Source organism: Labeo rohita, chromosome 2 (assembly GCF_022985175.1).
Source record: "Labeo rohita strain BAU-BD-2019 chromosome 2, IGBB_LRoh.1.0, whole genome shotgun sequence".
Taxonomy (NCBI): Eukaryota; Metazoa; Chordata; class Actinopteri; order Cypriniformes; family Cyprinidae; genus Labeo; species Labeo rohita.
Window position 1 is genome coordinate 5,451,246 of NC_066870.1, and position 19,801 is coordinate 5,471,046.

The 19,801-nt window shown below is 35.3% G+C and overlaps 1 protein-coding gene across 1 annotated transcript; it reads left to right on the top strand.

Annotated features, from left to right (window-relative positions):
• The first annotated feature begins 2,539 nt into the window (after positions 1 to 2,539).
• zbtb41 (zinc finger and BTB domain containing 41) lies at positions 2,540 to 19,545 on the top strand. The gene is made up of 11 exons (XM_051092627.1): positions 2,540 to 2,681; positions 4,417 to 5,636; positions 6,970 to 7,177; positions 10,716 to 10,785; positions 10,907 to 11,054; positions 11,144 to 11,273; positions 11,389 to 11,484; positions 12,786 to 12,892; positions 13,397 to 13,502; positions 15,815 to 15,903; positions 18,486 to 19,545. Exons 2-11 carry the CDS (start codon positions 4,445 to 4,447, stop codon positions 19,094 to 19,096), a joined length of 2,757 nt encoding a protein of 918 aa, XP_050948584.1. The 5' UTR covers positions 2,540 to 2,681; positions 4,417 to 4,444; the 3' UTR covers positions 19,097 to 19,545.
• The last annotated feature ends 256 nt before the right edge of the window (positions 19,546 to 19,801 follow it).

A 19,801-nucleotide genomic window follows, 5' to 3' on the forward strand; every position in this document is an offset into this window, starting at 1 on the left:
GTAGTTTTTTTACATTTTATCAATCATTTAACAAACGGTTTGATTGACAGCAGTGGTTGTAGAGGCAAAGCTGTTTGGAATAAGGAGATCCATCAATATTGCTCAATACTGCTCAATAAAATTTGCATCAATATACAATCGTTTTATGCCCTTGAAAAATGTGGTATCGCCCCTAGTGGCCAATTTCTTGCAAATTTATCACAGACCTATAGGGCTGTGAGTCAAACAGGCCCAACGAGTTTCATTCTGATTGGCCTACATTAAAGGAGAAGTCCACTTCCAGAACAACAATTTACAAATAACGATCGGTTATTTTAATCTCAAACGCCCGTGTTGTCTTACTCTCCCTGAACTCTGTGTATTCTGACTCATGACACTTAAGGTCGAAAAAACGTATTTTCTCCCTCAACTTCAAAATCATCCTATATCGCTGTTTTACCTTTTTTGTTAAGGGTGTTTGAAAAAAGAAAATACGGTTGGAGTTTTTCGACCCTAAGTGTCATGAGTCAGAATACACAGAGTTCAGGGAGAGTAAGACAACACGAGCGTTGTGTTGAAAAGTATTTAAATTGTATTTTTTTTACTGAAAATAAAAGATCATTAGATAAGACCCTTCTTCCTTGGCTGGGATTGTTTACAACCACATTTTGGATCGTTTGAAGCCGCATTTAAACTGCATTTTGGAAGTTCAAAATCGGGGCGCCATATCAGTCCATTATATGGAGAAAATTCCTGAAATTTTTTCCTCAAAAAACACAAGAAAGACATGAACATCTTGGATGACAAGGGGGTGAGTACATTATCTGTAAATTGTTGTTCTGGAAGTGAACTTCTCCTTTAACTGTGTCTAACAGGTGCTCAAAGTTCATCGGCCTATGGCGACTTATGGTTTGGTCTGCACGATCAGTTTTATGTGGAGATCGCTGATCCTTGGCCACTCTAACAATTACAACAGGGTTTCAGCACTTAAACTCCTAAAGATACTGATATTTACATGAAATTTCAAAACAATGTACAGGAAATTCCTGGATTCCCCAGTCCTGGAAAAAAAAATGGCATGACCCAAGGAATTATAGACACGAAGTTCACGAATTTCTGATGAGCATTTTACAAGTTATGAGCAAACACAGCCATTTTTGAGATTTCATGATCTATAGGTGGTCCCATCGCCAAATTTGACAGATACTCTCAGATCATGGAGCTAATGAAGCCTACCAAGTTTCGTTTCAATAGATTTAAGTGTTACTGAGATACAGCCCTGGTGAAAAAAACAGCATATGCTGGTAGCTATGTTTTGGTGCTGGTTTAACCTGGTCCTTTGCTGGTTTATGCTGGTCATGTTGCTGGTCAAGGACCAGCATAGACCAGCAAAGGACCAGCTTAAACCAGCACCAAAACATACCAGCATCCCAGCATCAAAACATAGCTACCAGCATATGCTGTTTTTTTTCACCAGGGAGCCTTTCGTCCAGTTTCAATATTGTGTCAACATCACTAACTTTGTGTTACTGTAACTTTTAAACAGAGTTGGCTCAGTTAGTTCAGTCTAATGGTCATCTGAGCCAAATTTATTGAGAATTAGACAAAATTTGAAAGAGAAGTAGCAAAAAAGCTAAATAGTCAAAATGGTGGTTAACAGTAACGGTAATGGGCGGAGTCATTGAATGTAATTAGCATTAGCACAGTAATCAGATGAACTAAATTCATTTTTAGGACAAGGGTTCAAAAGTTAAAACTTAAAAGAAAAGTGAATTTTTAACTGGTGGTATAGACTATAGAGTCGGTCCTAGAGACCAAAATTGGTCATATTACAATTCTGGACAACCCCAGTAAGTGTGCAAGTATTCATAATTTTCTACAGTGGGTTTAATGGGTGATGTTATTGGTAATGCGCAATAAAAATAAACCATTCCCTGGTGAAAAAAACAGCATATGCTGGTAGGTAGGTTTTGATACTGGAATGCTGGTTAGGTAGGTTTTGATGCTGGTTTAAGATGGTCCTTTGCTGGTTTATGCTGGTCTTTGACCAGCAACATGACCAGCATAAATCAGCAAAGGACCAGCTTAAACCAGCAAAGGACCAGCTTAAACCAGCATCAAAACATACCTACCAGCATATGCTGTTTTTTTCACCAGGGTTTACAGACTGACAGTAAGTGAAAACACCTTTACCTACTGCTACAAATGCAACAAACATCCTATGTGTGAGGGGAAAATATGAAAAATGGCCTACGACACCAGAGTGAGACAGAATCATACTGGAAGGGGATATTTCTGGCGGTAAACACTACTTTAACCAGCTCTATTTACCAAATAGCCAACTACATTACCCACAATGCTGTGCTTCATCTGCATGACGTCGTGCTACGTTTATTGTTGTTATTGTTGATGTTGTTATTTATAAATGAAAACATACACACCATTAACATTTAATAAATTTCAGGTTACACAAATGTTATTTTCGGAGGATGGATAAGCTGTATATTTTAACCTATGAAACAGGAAGACGTTTCGCGTTCAGCCAATGACTAAAGAGCTTGTTGAGACGTCGGAACCCTGGACGATGGAAAAAGGACACAATGCGTCTTATAATCCGAAAAAACGTATATTTTCCTATTTGTATATGAGGGCAAAATAAGTGACCTGTTCAAAACACCACCGCATGCTTAATCTTTTCAAGGGTAAGTCTGGAACTGGAAAATAAGTCAGTGTTTGCAGTTTGCCACGGGCCATTTTGTGGTCGTTTGTCAACGCACTCCTGTTCTGGAGGGGCCCTGTGGGTGCATGACATAATGGGGGGCCGTAAGGGGTAGTTCGCTTCAAATTTGCATTGTCCTCATTCGCAGGGCGCTAGATTTTGGAAACGGGTGTACAGCGTAAAGTATGCTAATCATGTTGTAATGTGTTTGTTTCGTTGTGGCGGTCTCCTAAACCCAGTGCAAAACGGCAAGCAAAATGTTAACATATATGGGATTGTCATTTCTTCTTTCTGTCTGAAGTTACAGGCTGCATGTCACATACACACAAGTCCACTTACAAGTTCATGCCACAGTTATGATGATTTAACAAATGACAGCACTGGTGAATAAACATTATTCACTGGGTAATAAACGTTAATCATTTAGTCTTGGTTAAAGCCAATAATTTATTATTTTTATTGTTAGTTTAGTCTTTTTTTTTTTCTTCTTTTTGAAAGAAACATTTAGACTATAAAATGAACCAGAATCCACTAGAATATACATAACATAAAGTTACATTTATACAAATTTTGACGTTATATTTACGTTATAATGCATGTTAAGGTTTAAAAAAATAATATTATTAATAATAAGTATTTTTAAAATAAACATTTGTACTATATCATGACAGGATACATACATTCATAAAAATATGCACTACTGTTCAAAAGTTTGGGGTCAGTACATTTTTATTGTTTTTTTTTTTTTTTTTTTTTTTTTTAAGAAATTAATACTTTTATTCACCAATGATGTATTAAGTTAATAATTAAAAGTTTATTAAAAGTTAATAATAAATAATTTACATTGTTATAAAATATTTATATTTTGAATAAACACTGTACTTTTTAAACTTGTTATTCATGAAAGAATCGTGAAAAAAAAATTACAGGTTCCAAAAAATATTTGGCAGCACAACTGTTGATATTATCCAACATTGATCATTCTAATAATAAATCCGCATATTAGAATGATTTCTGAAGGATCATGTGACACTTAAGACTGGAGTAACAGCTGACAAAAATTCAGCTTTTCATCACAGGAATAAATTCTATTTTAAAGTATGTTAAAATAAAAAACATTATTTTATATTGTAAAAACATTTTGCAATATTACTGTTTTTTTTGGTATATTTTTAATCAAATAAATGCAGCCTTGATGAGCATAAGAGACTACTTTAAAGACAAGTCTTACTGACCCCAAACTTTTGAACGGTAGTGTATCTCTTTAGTTTTCACAGCAATGTGCCTAAATTTTTGTCAGATATATAGGAAAAACAAGGTGATGCCTGATAATTTCCCTTGTTTAAGAAGGTTGTATTAGTAGTAATACCACAGAAACAAAATGAAATGAAATTAATACATGTGAGAGATGCAAAATACTTTTTGTTCGTACTATAAACTCTCAACCCCATTAGATTTTCTTCATTAGATGGAGATGATAGTGGGCATGAAACGGTCACATTATCACAATTCATTCTTAAAGCAGTTGAATGACTAGATTTATTAATATTTGTAATAAACTGCATGACAGTACACAGTTTAATTTAACTGTTCACACATAATGATTGTTAAAAAGTAAAACATTTTGAGATAGAAGACACAAAAATAGAAGCAGGAGCTTATGTGTATCAGTCTTATAATGTTATATCACTTTCTTTTTTTTTTTTTTTTTTTTTCAGTGAATTGTTTGTGTTAACAGCCCTAAACATGAAGAAGAAAGTCAATCCACTTCAGCAGACCTCAAAAGTGAAGGATATCAGCAGCAAAGAAACCCAGAGGACAACAACATCTGATGGACCAGTGACGTGTGATGCCAGGAGCGACGATGCTGATGTGGCCATCAAAGACTCTTCGGCAGAAAAGATGCATCTGAGAATATCCCAAACTGATGGCTGTTTCTTGAAGTTCCTAAACGAAGACCGGCAGAGGCTGCAATCATTCTGTGACACGACTATCACGGCCTGTGGAAAGATGTATCGTGCCCACAAAGTGGTTTTAGCTTTTGGCAGTGGCTATTTTCATGCCAAATTCAGCGAAAACCCTGAACTGCATCATGTTACTATTGATAACATAGAGAGCTCTACATTTGGACATTTGATCAACTTCCTGTACACGTCTGAATTTGAAGTTTCAGAAAGCCAGATTCCTGCTTTGGCTGAGGCGGCATGTTTTCTGGATATGATGGAAGCTGTAAATCTTTTAGCAAAGTGGGCGACACCAGCTCATGCTGATGAAGAAAGTGATGTTCAGCAAGTTCAACCGGAGACTCCACATGTCCAGACGTCAGCAGGAGCTCAGTGCTCTTTTTGCAGTCGCACGTTCTGCTATAAGAAGTCTTTGGAGAATCACCTGGCTAAGACGCACAGCGCTGGTTGCCAAGACGAGGAAGAGCAAAACACTGCAAGCACATCTGCGGTAACTACCCGCAGATCTGCTCGTCAGAGAAGGACCCCTGCGAAATTTGATAACCAGGAGAGCGAAAATGTCCATGTGCTGTCTGCAAAACCTGGTCAAAAAACTCCAAGGGATGATGCTGCTGCTTTTGAGGAGGAGGAAGAGGATGAGGAAAGTGAGGAAGAGCAACAGAATGAGCAGGAAGAGCAAAGTAGAAAAGAGGGCCGAGAAGAAACGCCCATTGCTGCAGAGGTTGAGGATGTAGAATGTGAAGATGCTGAGAAGCAAGAGGAAGAACATGTGGATGAACTCAGTAAGGCTGTAGAGCAGGCTGAAGCCCAGAAGGAGGCCGAACCGACATCCAGTCGTGCTGTTGAGGAGCACGGCCAAGCCACGGAGGTCACAGGTCATGTGTTTCCAGAAGGACTGGCGCCTGTTATTATTCAGAGCGCTAACAAAAAAACTCTGAAGTGCCCCAAATGTGACAAGACCTTTGATCGCATAGGTGAGAACTAGAATGTAAAGGGTGACGAAAGTCTTTTTATGCTCACTGCTCACTAATATTTTCAATAATAAATAATAATCATTTTAAAAATGATATTAAAAAAAGAATTGTGAAATATTATTGCAATTTGAACTAACTGTTTTCTGTTTATTCCTGTGATCAAAGCTAAATTGTCAGTCACATGATCCTTCAGAAATCATTCTAATATGCTAATTTGCTGCTCGAGAAACATTTCTTATTATTAATGTTAAAAACAGTAACAGTAGCAGTAATATTGCAAAATATTTTACTATTTAAAATAACTGCTTTTTATTTGAATATATTTAAAAAAGTAATTTATTCCTGTTATTTTAAAGCTGAATTTTCAGCATCATCACTCCAGTCTTCAGTGTCACAGGATCCTTCAAAAATCATTCTAATATGCTGATTTGCTGTTCAAGAAACATTTATTAGTAGTAGTAGTAGTAGTAGTAGTAGTAGTATCAATATTTAAAACTGTGGAGTACATTTTTTTTAGGATTCTTTGATGAATAGAAAGATCCAAAGATAAATAAAAAGCTCTTGTAACGTTGTACAGAATTCCATTCAAAAGCCTAAATGGAGTCAGTATACTTTTTTTATTTTTATTTTTTTTGGGGGGAAAGAAATTAATACTTTTATTTAGCAAGGATGCTACTCTGATGTTTTCAACATTATAATAATTATATATATATATATATATATATATATATATATATTATTATTATTATTATTATTATTATTATTATTATTATTATTTTAACATTAGAATGATTTCTGAAGGATCATGTGACTGCAGTAATGATGCTAAAAACTCAGCTTTGAAAACACAGGAGTAAATTACATTTTAAAATATTTTCAAAATTGTACTGTTTTTGCTGTACTTTGGATTAAATAAATGCAGGCTTGCTGAGCAGAAGAGACTTCTTTAAAAACATTACAAATCTTACTGTGCATAAACTTTTGACTGGTAGTGTATCTTACTGATCCCAAAATTTTGAACATGCATATTAAGACTTGAATACACCACTTCTATGATAAGAATGTTGTAATTACTGTATTAAAATTAATTTTTATATTTTTGGGCAGTATAGACAAAAATGTCAGTTTCACAACTGTCCTGTTATCACAAGGAAGTAAAACTCCAATAAAATAATTGCATTCTTGAAGTTTATTAAGCAGTTTGGCATAGTCTTTTATTATTATTTCTTAAACAAAATCAAAACAAAATTAATGCATTTTTGTTGCTGCTGGGTTTGTACAGTTACAGTTGTCACCATCTGAGTCATTGCTTTGCTTTTTCCTCGTTTTGCAGGTAAATATGAGAGTCACACCAGAGTACACACAGGAGAAAAACCCTTCCAGTGTGACATCTGTCTCCAGTGCTACTCCACCAAATCAAACCTCACTGTGCACAAGAAGAAGCATGACAGTGATTTGCCCGTCCAGAGGAAAGAGCACAAGTGTCCCTTCTGCAACAAGCTTCATGCCAGCAAGAAGACTCTCAGCAGACATGTCAAGAGGTAAGTGGAGATCCCTGTCGGTGAGTTTCACAAAGTCTGTCCAGAACATATACAGCTTATATTCCACATAGAAATCAAAAGAAAGAAATAATAAAAAGCCTATTTTATTTATTAAGATTGCATTGCAACGTTAATTTCATGAGCTTGTTTCTCAATAGCATACATTACATTTATACATTCATGTCCAAAGATACCAGCATGTTTAAACCTTTTTAAATAAGCCACTGTTTTGTAAAGAAAACTGTAAAACATAATTTGGTAGCCACATATGATGAACAAAACAAAAAAATATTAATGATTTATTAAACCTTAGATACCCTTAGAGAAATCCTAGAATGGCTCGGACAATATTAACAGTTACAGCACCTTCTAGAAGTAGTTAAAAAAATATATCTGATGTGATATATTGTGAAGTGATTCTCCAAACTCTCCTGTTCTATTTCCGATCACATATTGAGCCAGTTTGAATAGCGAAAGTGACTCATTGTCCTGTTGTGTGTCACTGTGTACTGCAGTGAGCATTAACAAAAGAAAGAAAACTTATTATCTGAGAAGGTCAGACATAATATTACAGCCAGGCTTGGATAATCTCAGGGCTGCAAGCGCATTTCCAGAGAACTTGATGTTCCTGTTTCCACCGTACATAACGTTATCAAGAAGTTTAAGGCCCATGGCAGTGTAGCCGTGACACTTGCTGTGAGGCAAGGGGAGTGATACAAACAGTGAAACGGTTAAACGGTTTCCGATATCACTAGAATTTCACACACCTCTTAGCCAATCAGATTCAGGACCAGAAAGAACTGTATATGTGACCATGGACCACAAAACCAGTCATAAGGGTCAATTTTTTGAAATTGAGATTTACACATCAGCTGAAAACTGAATAAATAAGTTTCCATTGATGTATGGTTTGTTAGGATAGGACAATGTTTGGCCGAGATACAACTATTTGAAAATCTGAGGGTGCAAAAAAATCAAAATATTGAGAAAATCACCTTTAAAGTTGTCCAAATGAAGTTCTTAGCAATGCATATTACTAATCAAAAATTAAGTATTGATATATTTACAGTAGGAAATTTACAAAATATCTTAATGGAACATGATCTTTACTTAATATCCTAATGATTTTTGGCATAAAAAAGTTGATAATTTTGACCCATACAATGTATTTTTGGCTATTGCTACAAATATACCTGCAATTTTTCAAATAGACGTTATCTTTATCAACAAACCACACAAGTCTAAACAAGTAGATTTTCGCCTAAAAAACTCTTAAAACTACATTCTGTGATGGTATTATTTATAAAATTATAGTGGATTTGGGTGTCCACCGTGACACTCGCTGTGAGAAGTACCGCAAACGGAGTGATACACATGGTTAAACGGTTGGAGTTCTGTTAATAGTAGAATATCACACTCCTCTCAGCCAATCAGATTCGAGGACCAGAAGGAACTGTTGTATAATTGAAAATAATCAGCATTTAAAAAAACTTTAATACCACACCATAGTAGGCACCGATAGCCTTGTGGGCCGTGCACCAACATACAGCGCTGTTGCGCTATGGGCGTCCCGTGTTCGAATCCTGACTCGAGGACCTTTCCCATTCCCACCCCCTATCTCTCTCCCACTTCACTTCCTGTCAGTTCTGATCTGTCCTGGCCTAATAAAGTCAGAAATGCCAAAAAAATCAATCTTAAAGGGGAAGTCCACTTCCAAAACAGAGATTCACATATAATGTACTCACCCCCTTGTCATCCAAGATGTTAAAGTCTTTCTTTCTTCAGTCGTAAAGATTTTTTGAGGAAAACATTTCAGGATTTTTCTCCATATAATGGTCTGATATGGTGCCCCGATTTTGAACTTCCAAAATGCAGTTTAAATGCGGCTTCAAACAATTGCGGTTGTAAATGATCCCAGCCGAGGAAGAAGGGTCTTATCTAGTGAAATGATTGGTTATTTTCATTAAAAAAATACAATTTATATACTTTTTAATCTCAAACGCTTGTCTTGTCTTGCTCTGCCTGAACTCTGTGTATTCTGACTCAAGACAGTTAGGGTATGTGGAAAAACTCCAATCGTATTTTCTCCCTCAACTTCAAAAATCATTTTAAAATCATCCTACATCGCTGCAGAAGCACCGACCCAGTCTTTGCAAAGTGAACATGCAAAGAAGATCAAACACCCTTAACAAAAAAGGTAAAACAGCGATATAGAACGATTTTGAAGTTGAGGGAGAACATGAGATGGGAGTTTTTCCACATACCCTAACTGTCATGAGAACCAGAACAAAAACAGTCCAGGCAAAGCAAGACAAGACGAGTGTTTGACATTAAAAAGTATATAAAAAAGTATATACTTTTTTTTTTTTTAATGAAAATAACCGATCGTTTTGCTAGATAAGACCCTTCTTCCTTGGCCGGGATCGTTTACAACCGCATTTGGGATCATTTGAAGTCGCATTTAAACTGCATTTTAGAAGTTCAAAATCAGGGCACCATATCAGTCCATTATATGGAGAAAAATGCTGAAATGTTTTTTTCACCATCCTCAACATCTTGGATGACAAGGGGGTGAGTACATTATTTGTAAATTGTTGTTCTGGAAGTGGACTAGTCATTAAAAAATAAAAAAAGTACACCATAAGAAAACATTACTAAGGAGAAAATAATGTAAAAAAAATCCTAATGGTCTTCAAAATAGGCTTCATTTTCTTAGTGTAAACTCTAATTTTGATTTTGGAGTAGAATATGACTTAAAACAACACAATAAGTCTGGTTCATACCATCTTTGAAGAATGTTGGTAGCCAAACAGTTTAGTTTTCTTAATTATATTTGTTCACCATATAATAGAAGTTATTGGGAAATTGTTTTGTATTCCACATGTGAAAGTCATATAGATTGTGAATGATGTAAGGGTAGGACGGTAGAATATTTATTTTTTTGGGTGAACTGTCACTTTAAGGTGGTGGTTTTGTACACTGTTTTGATTGAATTAAGTCACTAACTGTGATTATGCATTTCCATAGATATTAACATTGTAAATCAGTTGAAAGGTTTTTATATTTTCAATTTTTAAACATAATCTGCATTTATTACACTGTATGTTGTTTTACATTGTCATTAAATTACAAAAAAACTAGTAAACATTGCTACAGATAAAGGAAGTACCATCTTTCTTCTGAATGCCACTATTTATTTGTCTGTATTTTTCCTTATTTGGACCATTGTGGAAACACTGTCATGTTTTTCTTTTGCTATTGGAGCAAATGGAATTGTGAGAAAACATATTTGCTGTAGTCTCCCGGTCAGTCCGTTCTGCTTCAGAGATTCCTGGAAATGTCAACACGGTCCATTCTTGTGTTTTGTTTACATCATGTTTCCTATTCAGTTTTTGTGTTCCTGTGGCCGTCTTGGGAAACATCTTTTAACTGTGTTTTCTGCAGTGTCTAACACATTTCCAAAGCTGTTGTGTTGATAATGAAATGTTTTGTTACCTCACCTCAGTATGTGATCAAAGTCTCAACACTTTGTTTACAGATTTCATCCTGACCACCTCCAGGAGTTTCTCACTCAGAAGAAGAAGAAGAGTGAAGGCTGGAAATGTGACGTGAGTTACTAGCCTTATTATTTGATTTATTTTATGCACGACATGCCTCAAAGTCAACATAAAATGTTTACAAAAAATTTTACATTGCTACTGTTATTTCTTTCCTGTGCTGCTTTTGTAGATCTGTCACAAGTCCTTCAGTCGGCGCCCCCATCTGGAGGAGCACATGATCTTACATTCGCAAGACAAACCATTTAAGTGTGCCTACTGTGACAACTACTTCAAGTCACGATTTGCCCGGTTAAAGCATCAAGAAAAGTTCCATTTGGGTAAAGCTTTTTTATTAATGAACCAGATTAACTTGCATTGAACTTGAATTGAGCATTCCTTTTATGTTGACAAAATGTCCAATATCCAGGACCCTTCCCGTGTGACATCTGTGGTCGGCAGTTTAATGACACGGGCAACCGCAAACGTCACATCGAGTGCACGCATGGGGGGAAGAGGAAATGGACCTGCTTTCTGTGTGGCAAATCAGTTCGAGAAAGGTAAAAAGCTGCTTTTAAGCACTGGGGTTACCAAAACTTTATGCAAATGCAGTAATGGTTGGGTGATTTATTTAAATACAAGCTGTTCTCTGCTAATCTTCGAACGTATTTTCAGGACGACCCTCAGGGAGCATATGAGGATCCACAGCGGGGAAAAACCTCACCTGTGCAGCATCTGCGGACAAAGTTTCCGTCACGGAAGCTCCTACAGGTCTGTGTTGAACTACCGTATGTTAGGATGAAACATGGTTTTTGTCCAAAAACCAAATTCTGACAAAACACATACAGATGAATAGATACGCACGCTTCTATGCAAGCATTATTCTTTCTAAAAATAAAAATAAAATACTAACCCCAAACGTTTGAGCTAGTGTTGTCATGATACCAGAATTTTTTTACATTTTATCTTTGTTATTAATAATAAGAACCTAGATGCAAGTAACAAAATAAAGGACAACTACAATAAAACAAAGACACAAATGAAATAAAGAGGGCCCTGTGAAATCTGTTTTATTTTTTCTTGAATTTCATTTAAATTTTTCTAGACTCTATTTTAATGTTTGCATTAAAAATATATATATTTATCAAAAAGCATGTCTAATTAATTAAAATCATAAAACTTGCAGAATTTAACAGCAATTTATTAAAAGTTTAACAAAAATTATGTTTTTAAGGCCCTATGAAATACGTTTTATTATTTTCAAATTCACTTTTGTTTGTGAATCTGTTTTTCATTAATTTTATGGATTCTATTTTAATTGTTTCATTACATTTCATTTATCAAAAGCATGTCTAATGAATTTATAAAGGATAACTAAATTTGATAAAGAATTTATTATAGGCTATTTTTCTTTTTTTTTCAGAAATACTGTGTTGTGTATTTACAATTTTCTTGTAAATAAATTCTTGTGAATATTTTTTATATTCACATAAAAAATATATTCCTTAAACATTGTTTTAATAATATTTTTTGTTAGTAGTAGTAGTACTATCTTTACATTAAGTAATATATTAATATATTTCTCACTGTCAAGTTAAACCGAACTTTTATTTTGACGGGTTTCTGTGAAGACCTTTAGGATCTTCATTATATGACGATAGTTTTCCTCAAAAAAAAAAAAAAACGGTAAAATGCTCATGAAGTGACTCTCAGAGCAGTTCTAGAGATGATGTTCATGTGTTCATGTACTCATATATTGATGCGGCAGAGGCTGAAAACACTGCGAGCGTCATGCGTATGTGTGTAGTAAACAAAACTGCGCATCTGCGCTGTTCACTAACACAGACACCCAGAAATACGGTTCTTATTAAAATGCATTCTTAAAGTACCGGTACTAGTAAAATGCGGAATCATACTGTTTTTAAAAGCAAGGTATCGCAGTACTTTTTAAGTACCAGTGTATCATGTAACACTAGTTTGAACAAGATTAAATTAAAGTAATGGGACAGAACATGGCATGTGATCGTGTTGTGTGTTACCAGTGCCGTTGTTAGATATTATCTGTTTTTTAGGCTTCACCTTCGTGTTCATCATGAGGACAAACGCTATGAGTGTGACGAGTGTGGCAAAACATTCATCCGCCATGATCATCTTAAGAAACACAAAAAAATTCACACAGGTATTTTTCAGATTAAACTTGCATTTTTGTATGTCATCTCAGAAAACCCTTTTAAATTATGAATAAATTATGAATTCTGTCATGCCTCTGTCATCTTTTTTAAGTTTTAAAATTTAGATTTAAAGTGATAGTTCATCAAAAAATGTAAAAATCATCATTTACTCACCCTCAAGTCATTCCAAACCTGTAGAAGTTTCTTTGTTCTGTGAAACACAAAAGAAGATATTTTGAAAAACCAAATTGTTTTGGTTCACATGGTCAGAAAATACAGTAGAAGACAGAAGAACTGAACTGAAATGGTTTGTTTACCAAACTTTTCATTTTTAAGGTGAATTTTCCCTTTAAGGCTAAAAACAGTGAAATCCACCTAGTTGTTGTTATTAGTTCACTGTTAGACTGTATATGAGATGCTTCATCTTTCTCCTGACTGCTTAACATGCTCAAAAATTGCATTACGTTACTACAATATATGATAATGTTCTTCTGAACCTTTGTTTTGTGAAGGGGAGAGAGCGCACCAGTGTGAAGAGTGTGGAAAATGCTTCCGACGCGCCGATCACCTGACTGTCCATTATAAAAGTATTCACCTGGGAGAGAAAATCTGGCGAAGGTATATCGATCTTAGAAACAAAAAACACTGTGGGTCTCATTCAGTGAGCATGCATATGCACAAATTTGTCAGGGTTTCTACAGGGTTTGCAAAAGTTTGTAATTTGATTGAAGTATTTTCCAGGTCTGGAAAAATATGAGAAAAAGAAAGCAGAAAATGGAAAAGAATTTGTGTGTCCAGACTTTTGCCCCTATTTAGATTTTCTTTATAATAGAAAATTAAGAATTTATTGATAATAAGTTTATTGCACAAGAAGCCAGTCAAAATACGACTGCATGAATTCACAGAGCACTTTTTCATTATGCAAAATGCAGGTTATATTCTTACAATATTCTTGGCACCATATTACATAGCTTCTAGGATAATATATATATATATATATATATATATATATATATATACAGTACTGTGCAAAAGTCTTAGGCTACTAGTATTTTCATCAGCTAAAAAATGGTTTAAAGTCAGTTAAAGTCGGTCTTTTGCTGTAGTGTGTCAGTAGGAAATATCAGTTTACATTTCTAAACATTCATTTTGCCATTAATTATAATAATCCAGTGAGATTTTTGTATGGAGCACAGGCTGTTGTCAGACTCCTTGTGCAAACAGAGATCTGATCTCTCCATCATTCAATCCAGTCTGTCTTAAGAAACAGAAAAAACGGAGAACTGTGGCAACATCTCCAAGATGCTTTAAGAGACATATACCTACAAAGCTACAGTACTGTTAAAATTTTTAGGCAGTTAGGCACATAAAATGAGGATGCTGTCAAAAACAAAGTCATAAACAGATTTTCTTTATCAATGAACTTCTATTAACTAAAATAAATCAGCATTTGATGTGACCATCCTTTTGTGCATAGTTTTTCAGGTAGCTTTGCAGGTAGGTTACTTGAAACATCTTGGAGATGTTGCCACAGTTCTTCTGGATTTAGTCTGTTTCAGTTATACTGTTTCTTAATGTCATTCCAGACAGACTGGGTGATGGTGAGATTAGATCAGTGTGGAGCACTGGCTGTTGTCAGACTCCTTGTGCAAACAAAAATCTCACTAGATTATTACAATTAATGGCAAACAGAATGTTTGGAAATGTAAACTGATGTTTCCTATTGACACACTACAGCAAAGGATAGAAATAACCTACTTTAAACCATTTTTAGCTGGTGAAAATACTAGTGGCCTAAAACTTTTGCACAGTACTGTATATATATATAAGAATATATAAGAAATGCTAATTTTAAAGAAATACGTCAGATGGATTTAGAGGCTTTTGCATCTGAACTTGCATGCGTCGAAGGGGTCCTAAAGCCTTAAAATATGGCATACTGCTCTAATGAAAGCCAAATTTGAAACACTTTTTACAGTACCTGTCATTTTTTTAAACCCATCATTCAATGACAGTACCTGTCATTTTATATTAACCCAGCCCTAGTGTATTTTGTTGTTTTAAAACACTGAGCTGTCGTCCTGTAGGTTCATGAGTAAAAAAAGAAAATGTGAGCAAAAATAAAAGCAATGAAATGTTTTATTCTAATTAAAATATGAAAATTATAGTGACGGGTAATAATAGATTATGACGGAATGACGAACAATGTTAAAGTCTAGCTGTTAAAATCTAGCGCAACCTCTGCCACACACTAAAATTCAAAAAGTGAAAAAGCATAATAGGACCCCTTTAACTACTACAACAACCACCTTACTTTCTATAAACAAGCAGTATATTATGAGTTTATTAAAGGAAAATGCTTAGTTGTGTTCCCTAATCTAAAATTGATTCTAAATTTATAGAAAAAAAATGTAGGAACAACTGAAACCACACAAAAAGCACATATGGACATGTAAATGTGTTAAGATGTATTTAATCTTAACATAATTATATATAGTTTATGTGTAGTTGCGATTAAATTTACTTTAGCTTAAATATATTTAATCATGAAGTGTTGTAACTCGAGCTATGAGATTTCATTGAATAACAACAGATATATGTGTATGTACAGCTGACTAATGTTATCTGAACTGGTTTTGTGGATGGCATTTCACAAAGCAAGAGCATGTCTTTACAGACTGTTGTATGTTTGCTTAGAGTGACAAAAGCCTGTTGGGTGCGTTTTATGCAAATGACTGCTCATTTAGTATACTCCAAACATTGGAACAAGGTTAACAACACAGTCATGTGCATATGCGTGTGCTGTGAATTGACAGCTGTGTGTTTTTGGCACATTCATTCTTTCTTACGCAATATAAAGGAATGCCTGCAGTTGATGTTGAGCATGTGAGATCTGTAATTTCATGATCATGGCCTATATACTTTGACAGGTATAAAGCAGTGGTGCATCAGTGTCAGGTGTGCAAGAAAGAGTTCAGGGGGAAAACCAACCTCATGTCACATTTCAGAACGCATTCAGGTAAAATACACTAACATTCAAACTTTTTTTGTTAAATAAGTTAATAGCTTTATTCGGCAAGGGTGCATTAAATTGATCAAAAGTGACAGAAAAGACATTTATAATGCATAGATTTATGAATGCTGTTCTTTTGAAGTATCTCTTCATCACGTATCTCAGTTTCTGCAAAAAGCTTAATAATAACAATAAATGTTTCTTGAGCAATAAATCAGTATATTAGAATGATTTCTGAAGGATCATGTGAGACTGAAGACTGGAGTAATGATGCTGAAAATTTAACTTTGCATCACAGGAATAAATAACATTCTAAAATATATTCAAATAAAAACTGTAATGTTTCACAATATTTCTGTTTTACTGTATTTTGATTGGTCTTAGTTACTCCAAACTATTACATCAAACTAACATACAAAAAATTTAACTAATAGATGTCACCCTACTTCCCTAGTTTAAGGAGAAATCCACTTCCAGAACAGCAATTCACAGATAATGTACTCACCCCCTTGTCATCTAAGATGTTCATGTCTTTCTGTCTTCAGTCGTGAAGAAATTATGTTTTTTGAGGAAAACATTTCAGTATTTTTCTCCATATAATAGTCTTCATTGGTGCCCCGATTTTGAACTTCCAAAATGTAGTTTCAATGCAGCTTCAAAGGGCTCTAAACGATACCAGCTCAGGAAGAGGGGTCTTATCTAGCGAAACGATCGGTCATTTTTTTCTGAAAATAAAAATTTGTATACTTTTTAAGCACCAAAGCTCATGTAGCACAGCTTCTGGGATGCGCATTCATGTACTATTGAATCATGTCGAAAGGTCATGTGGAATGTCGGAACTACAGATCCAGTGTTTACAAAGAGAATGCACAAAGACTAAGAAAGTGCAAGTAAGTCAAACGCTGTTTACAAACAAAAAGGTACAACGATGTCGGACAGTTCTGAAGTTGTAGGAGAAAATAAGATGGGAGTTTTTCGTCATACTCTACCTTTTTAAGCTTAAGTACACAGACGATGAGACGTGATTCGTAGTAGTGATGGGAAGTTCGGATCATTTTACCAACTCGGACCTTTGAGTCTCATTCAGCAAAATGAACAAATCTTTTTGAGTCATTTCGTTCATTTTAGCAAGATATAATTAAAATGTTACGTGTTACTTCCCTAACACATCTACTGCTTACATAAACGTTGATCACACTACAAACAAGACAAAACTATAATGCTATAAGAATCAGAAAAGATAAATTCATTGTTTACTTGGGTCTTTAGTCTATGATTAGCTCACCTCACCTCTTATCTGACAGGTTTGAGTCGTTCGTTCATCGTGTGACAGCCCTTATAAGATGAACGAACAACTCGAAAAACCCGAAGACTTGAAACAAGTGAACTAATTCCAGTACAGAACCTAATAGGATGTTGCGCATGCGTGACTGAACGAATCACTTCCTGAGACAACTCGTTCTTCCCGAGTCACATTAAAGATTCGTTCAAAATGAACGAATCGTTCAAGAACGACCCATCACTAATTCATAGCATCGTCAACGTGCATCCCAGAGCCTGTGCTACACAAGCTTTTGTGCTTAAAATGTATACAAATTTTTATTTTAAAAAATGACCGATCAACTGGGATCGTTTAGAGTCCTTTGAAGCTGCATTTAAACTACATTTTGAAAGTTCAAACTTGGGGCACCAATCAAGTCCATTATATGAAGAAAAATCCTGAAATGTTTTCCTCAAAAACCATAATTTCTTTACACTGAAGACAGAAAGACATGAACATCTTGGATAACAAGGGGGTGAGTACATTATTTGTAAATTGTTGTTCTGGAAGTGGACTTCTCCTTTAAATAATTCTTGAAAACATTTCTTGTATTACAAGTTTTCTGATGTTATGTGATGTTTAAATGTGAGCCTGGACCACAAAATCAGTCACAAGTAGCATGGGTATATTTGTAGCAATAGCCAAAAATACACTGTATGGGTCAAAATGATTGATTTTTCTTTTATGCCAAAAATCATTAGGATATTAAGTAAAGATCATGTTCCATGAATATATTGTAAATTTCCTACCATAAATATATCAAAACTTAATTTTTGATTAGCAATATGCATTGCTAAGAACTTAATTTGGACAACTTTAAAGGCAATTTTCTCAGCATTTTGATTTTTTTGCACCCTCAGATTACAGGTATCTCAACCAAGTGTTGTCTTATCCTAACAAACCATACATCAATGAAAAGCTTATTTATTCAGCTTTCAGTTCAAAAATTAAGAAAATTGACCCTTATTGCTTGGTTTTGTGGTCCAGAAACATTATTATTACTCATTTGCATACATTTTCAGGTCAGAAATCTGAAGAGATTCAAAATTTGTTTAATTTTGTTGGCATGTTAGAGTCAAATTTTTTTACAGACGAGATTTTCGATATCTCTTTATGACACTCCATAAATCAGACAGCACTAGAATTTTTTTACAGCGTTTTTAATGATTAACTATTGTGTAAAATCAGGTGTAATGTTTTGCTTTAAGGACAAATTGTGGCATTTCTGCTCCACAGTTTTTTTCTGATCCCATATTTTGCTCCTCAGGTGAGAAACCCCACCGCTGTGTGATCTGCAACCAGACCTTTCGCATCAAAAAGACTTTGACCAAACACATGGTCATTCACTCAGACGTACGTCCTTTCAACTGCCCGCACTGCAGCGCTACTTTCAAGCGTAAAGACAAGCTCAAGTATCACGTAGACCACGTGCACAGCGGCCGCCTGCTCGAGCAGCAACAGCCGAATCTGCCTGCGGCCCCCGCAAGCAAACTAACCGAGCCGCTGGCGTCAAACGAAACACCCAAACCGTACCACAACACGCCTAAGACTGTGCTGCAGAGCGTGCCGGCTGACGTTTGCGTCCCTGTGACGCTCGTCCCCGTCCAGATGACTGAGGAAAGTGATCTTGCTGTGCACGGGACGACACATGGGGTCCTTCCAGCTGTTAGCCAGCAACAGCAGGCGGGCTACCAGCCCGCCACTGATTTAGTGTTCTTAGAAAAGTACACGCTCACACCTCAACCAACTAACATTGTGCACCCGGTGCGACCAGACCAGATGCTGGACCCTCGAGAGCAGTCCTACTTGGGAACGCTACTGGGACTGGACTCGACTACTTCTGTGCAAAACATGTCTAGTGCTGAACATACTCATTAATTCGCAGCTTTGTACACGCATGCGTCTGTGTTCGTTACATGAATGAATTTCGGTCATCAGTCTCTTTGTGCTGTTCTTAAAGGCATAGTTCACTCTGAAACCTGCATGTTGGTTCTACAGAAATTTGTTTTTGTAATTCAAAGCCAAAAATTGTTTGGAAGGACCTGAATGGGAATAAATACAGAATTTAATTTTAACTATTGCTTTAATATCTAAGGTTAAACAATTGATTATAAAATAATGACTGAACTTGGACTGTAAATGGAATTTGTGTCTGTAAATTTCTAAATTCTATTCTGTGTAACCCCTGTGTTCATAAAGCTGACAGATGGAAATAACCTGTGGTTGGTTGGTTTGTGAATGAATAATTGTTTAAAAATCTTCTGAATTCACCAGCCCAGAGCAAAGTTTGCTTGTGTTTCTGTAAATAAAGCACTCTGCAACACTGAGTTCAGGAAATTATTTCATAGTGCTTGTTATGGGCTTTTGTAGTTGTTTTTGTCTGGCTGTTCAGTCACATGGTGGGATGTCGGAAATAAGTTTTAGACACAACAATTTAAACTTTTTTTTTTTTTAACGTTTGCTGATTTGTTTGTTCTGTTTAACTCTGAAAAGCCTGACAAATTAAATAATAGAAAAAATGTTTTTTTAAAAATTGAACAGTTTATTAAGCTTTCAGACAAAAAAAAAAAAAAGTTTGCATGT

Bases quoted from the DNA above. Each gene is read 5' to 3' on its own strand.
- zbtb41 (XM_051092627.1), top strand. From the start codon at position 4,445: ATGAAGAAGAAAGTCAATCCACTTCAGCAGACCTCAAAAGTGAAGGAT. The intron at 5,637-6,969 runs GTGAGAACTAGA...CTCGTTTTGCAG, and splicing joins CAAGACCTTTGATCGCATAG to GTAAATATGAGAGTCACACC. The intron at 15,904-18,485 runs GTAAAATACACT...TTTGCTCCTCAG, and splicing joins ACATTTCAGAACGCATTCAG to GTGAGAAACCCCACCGCTGT.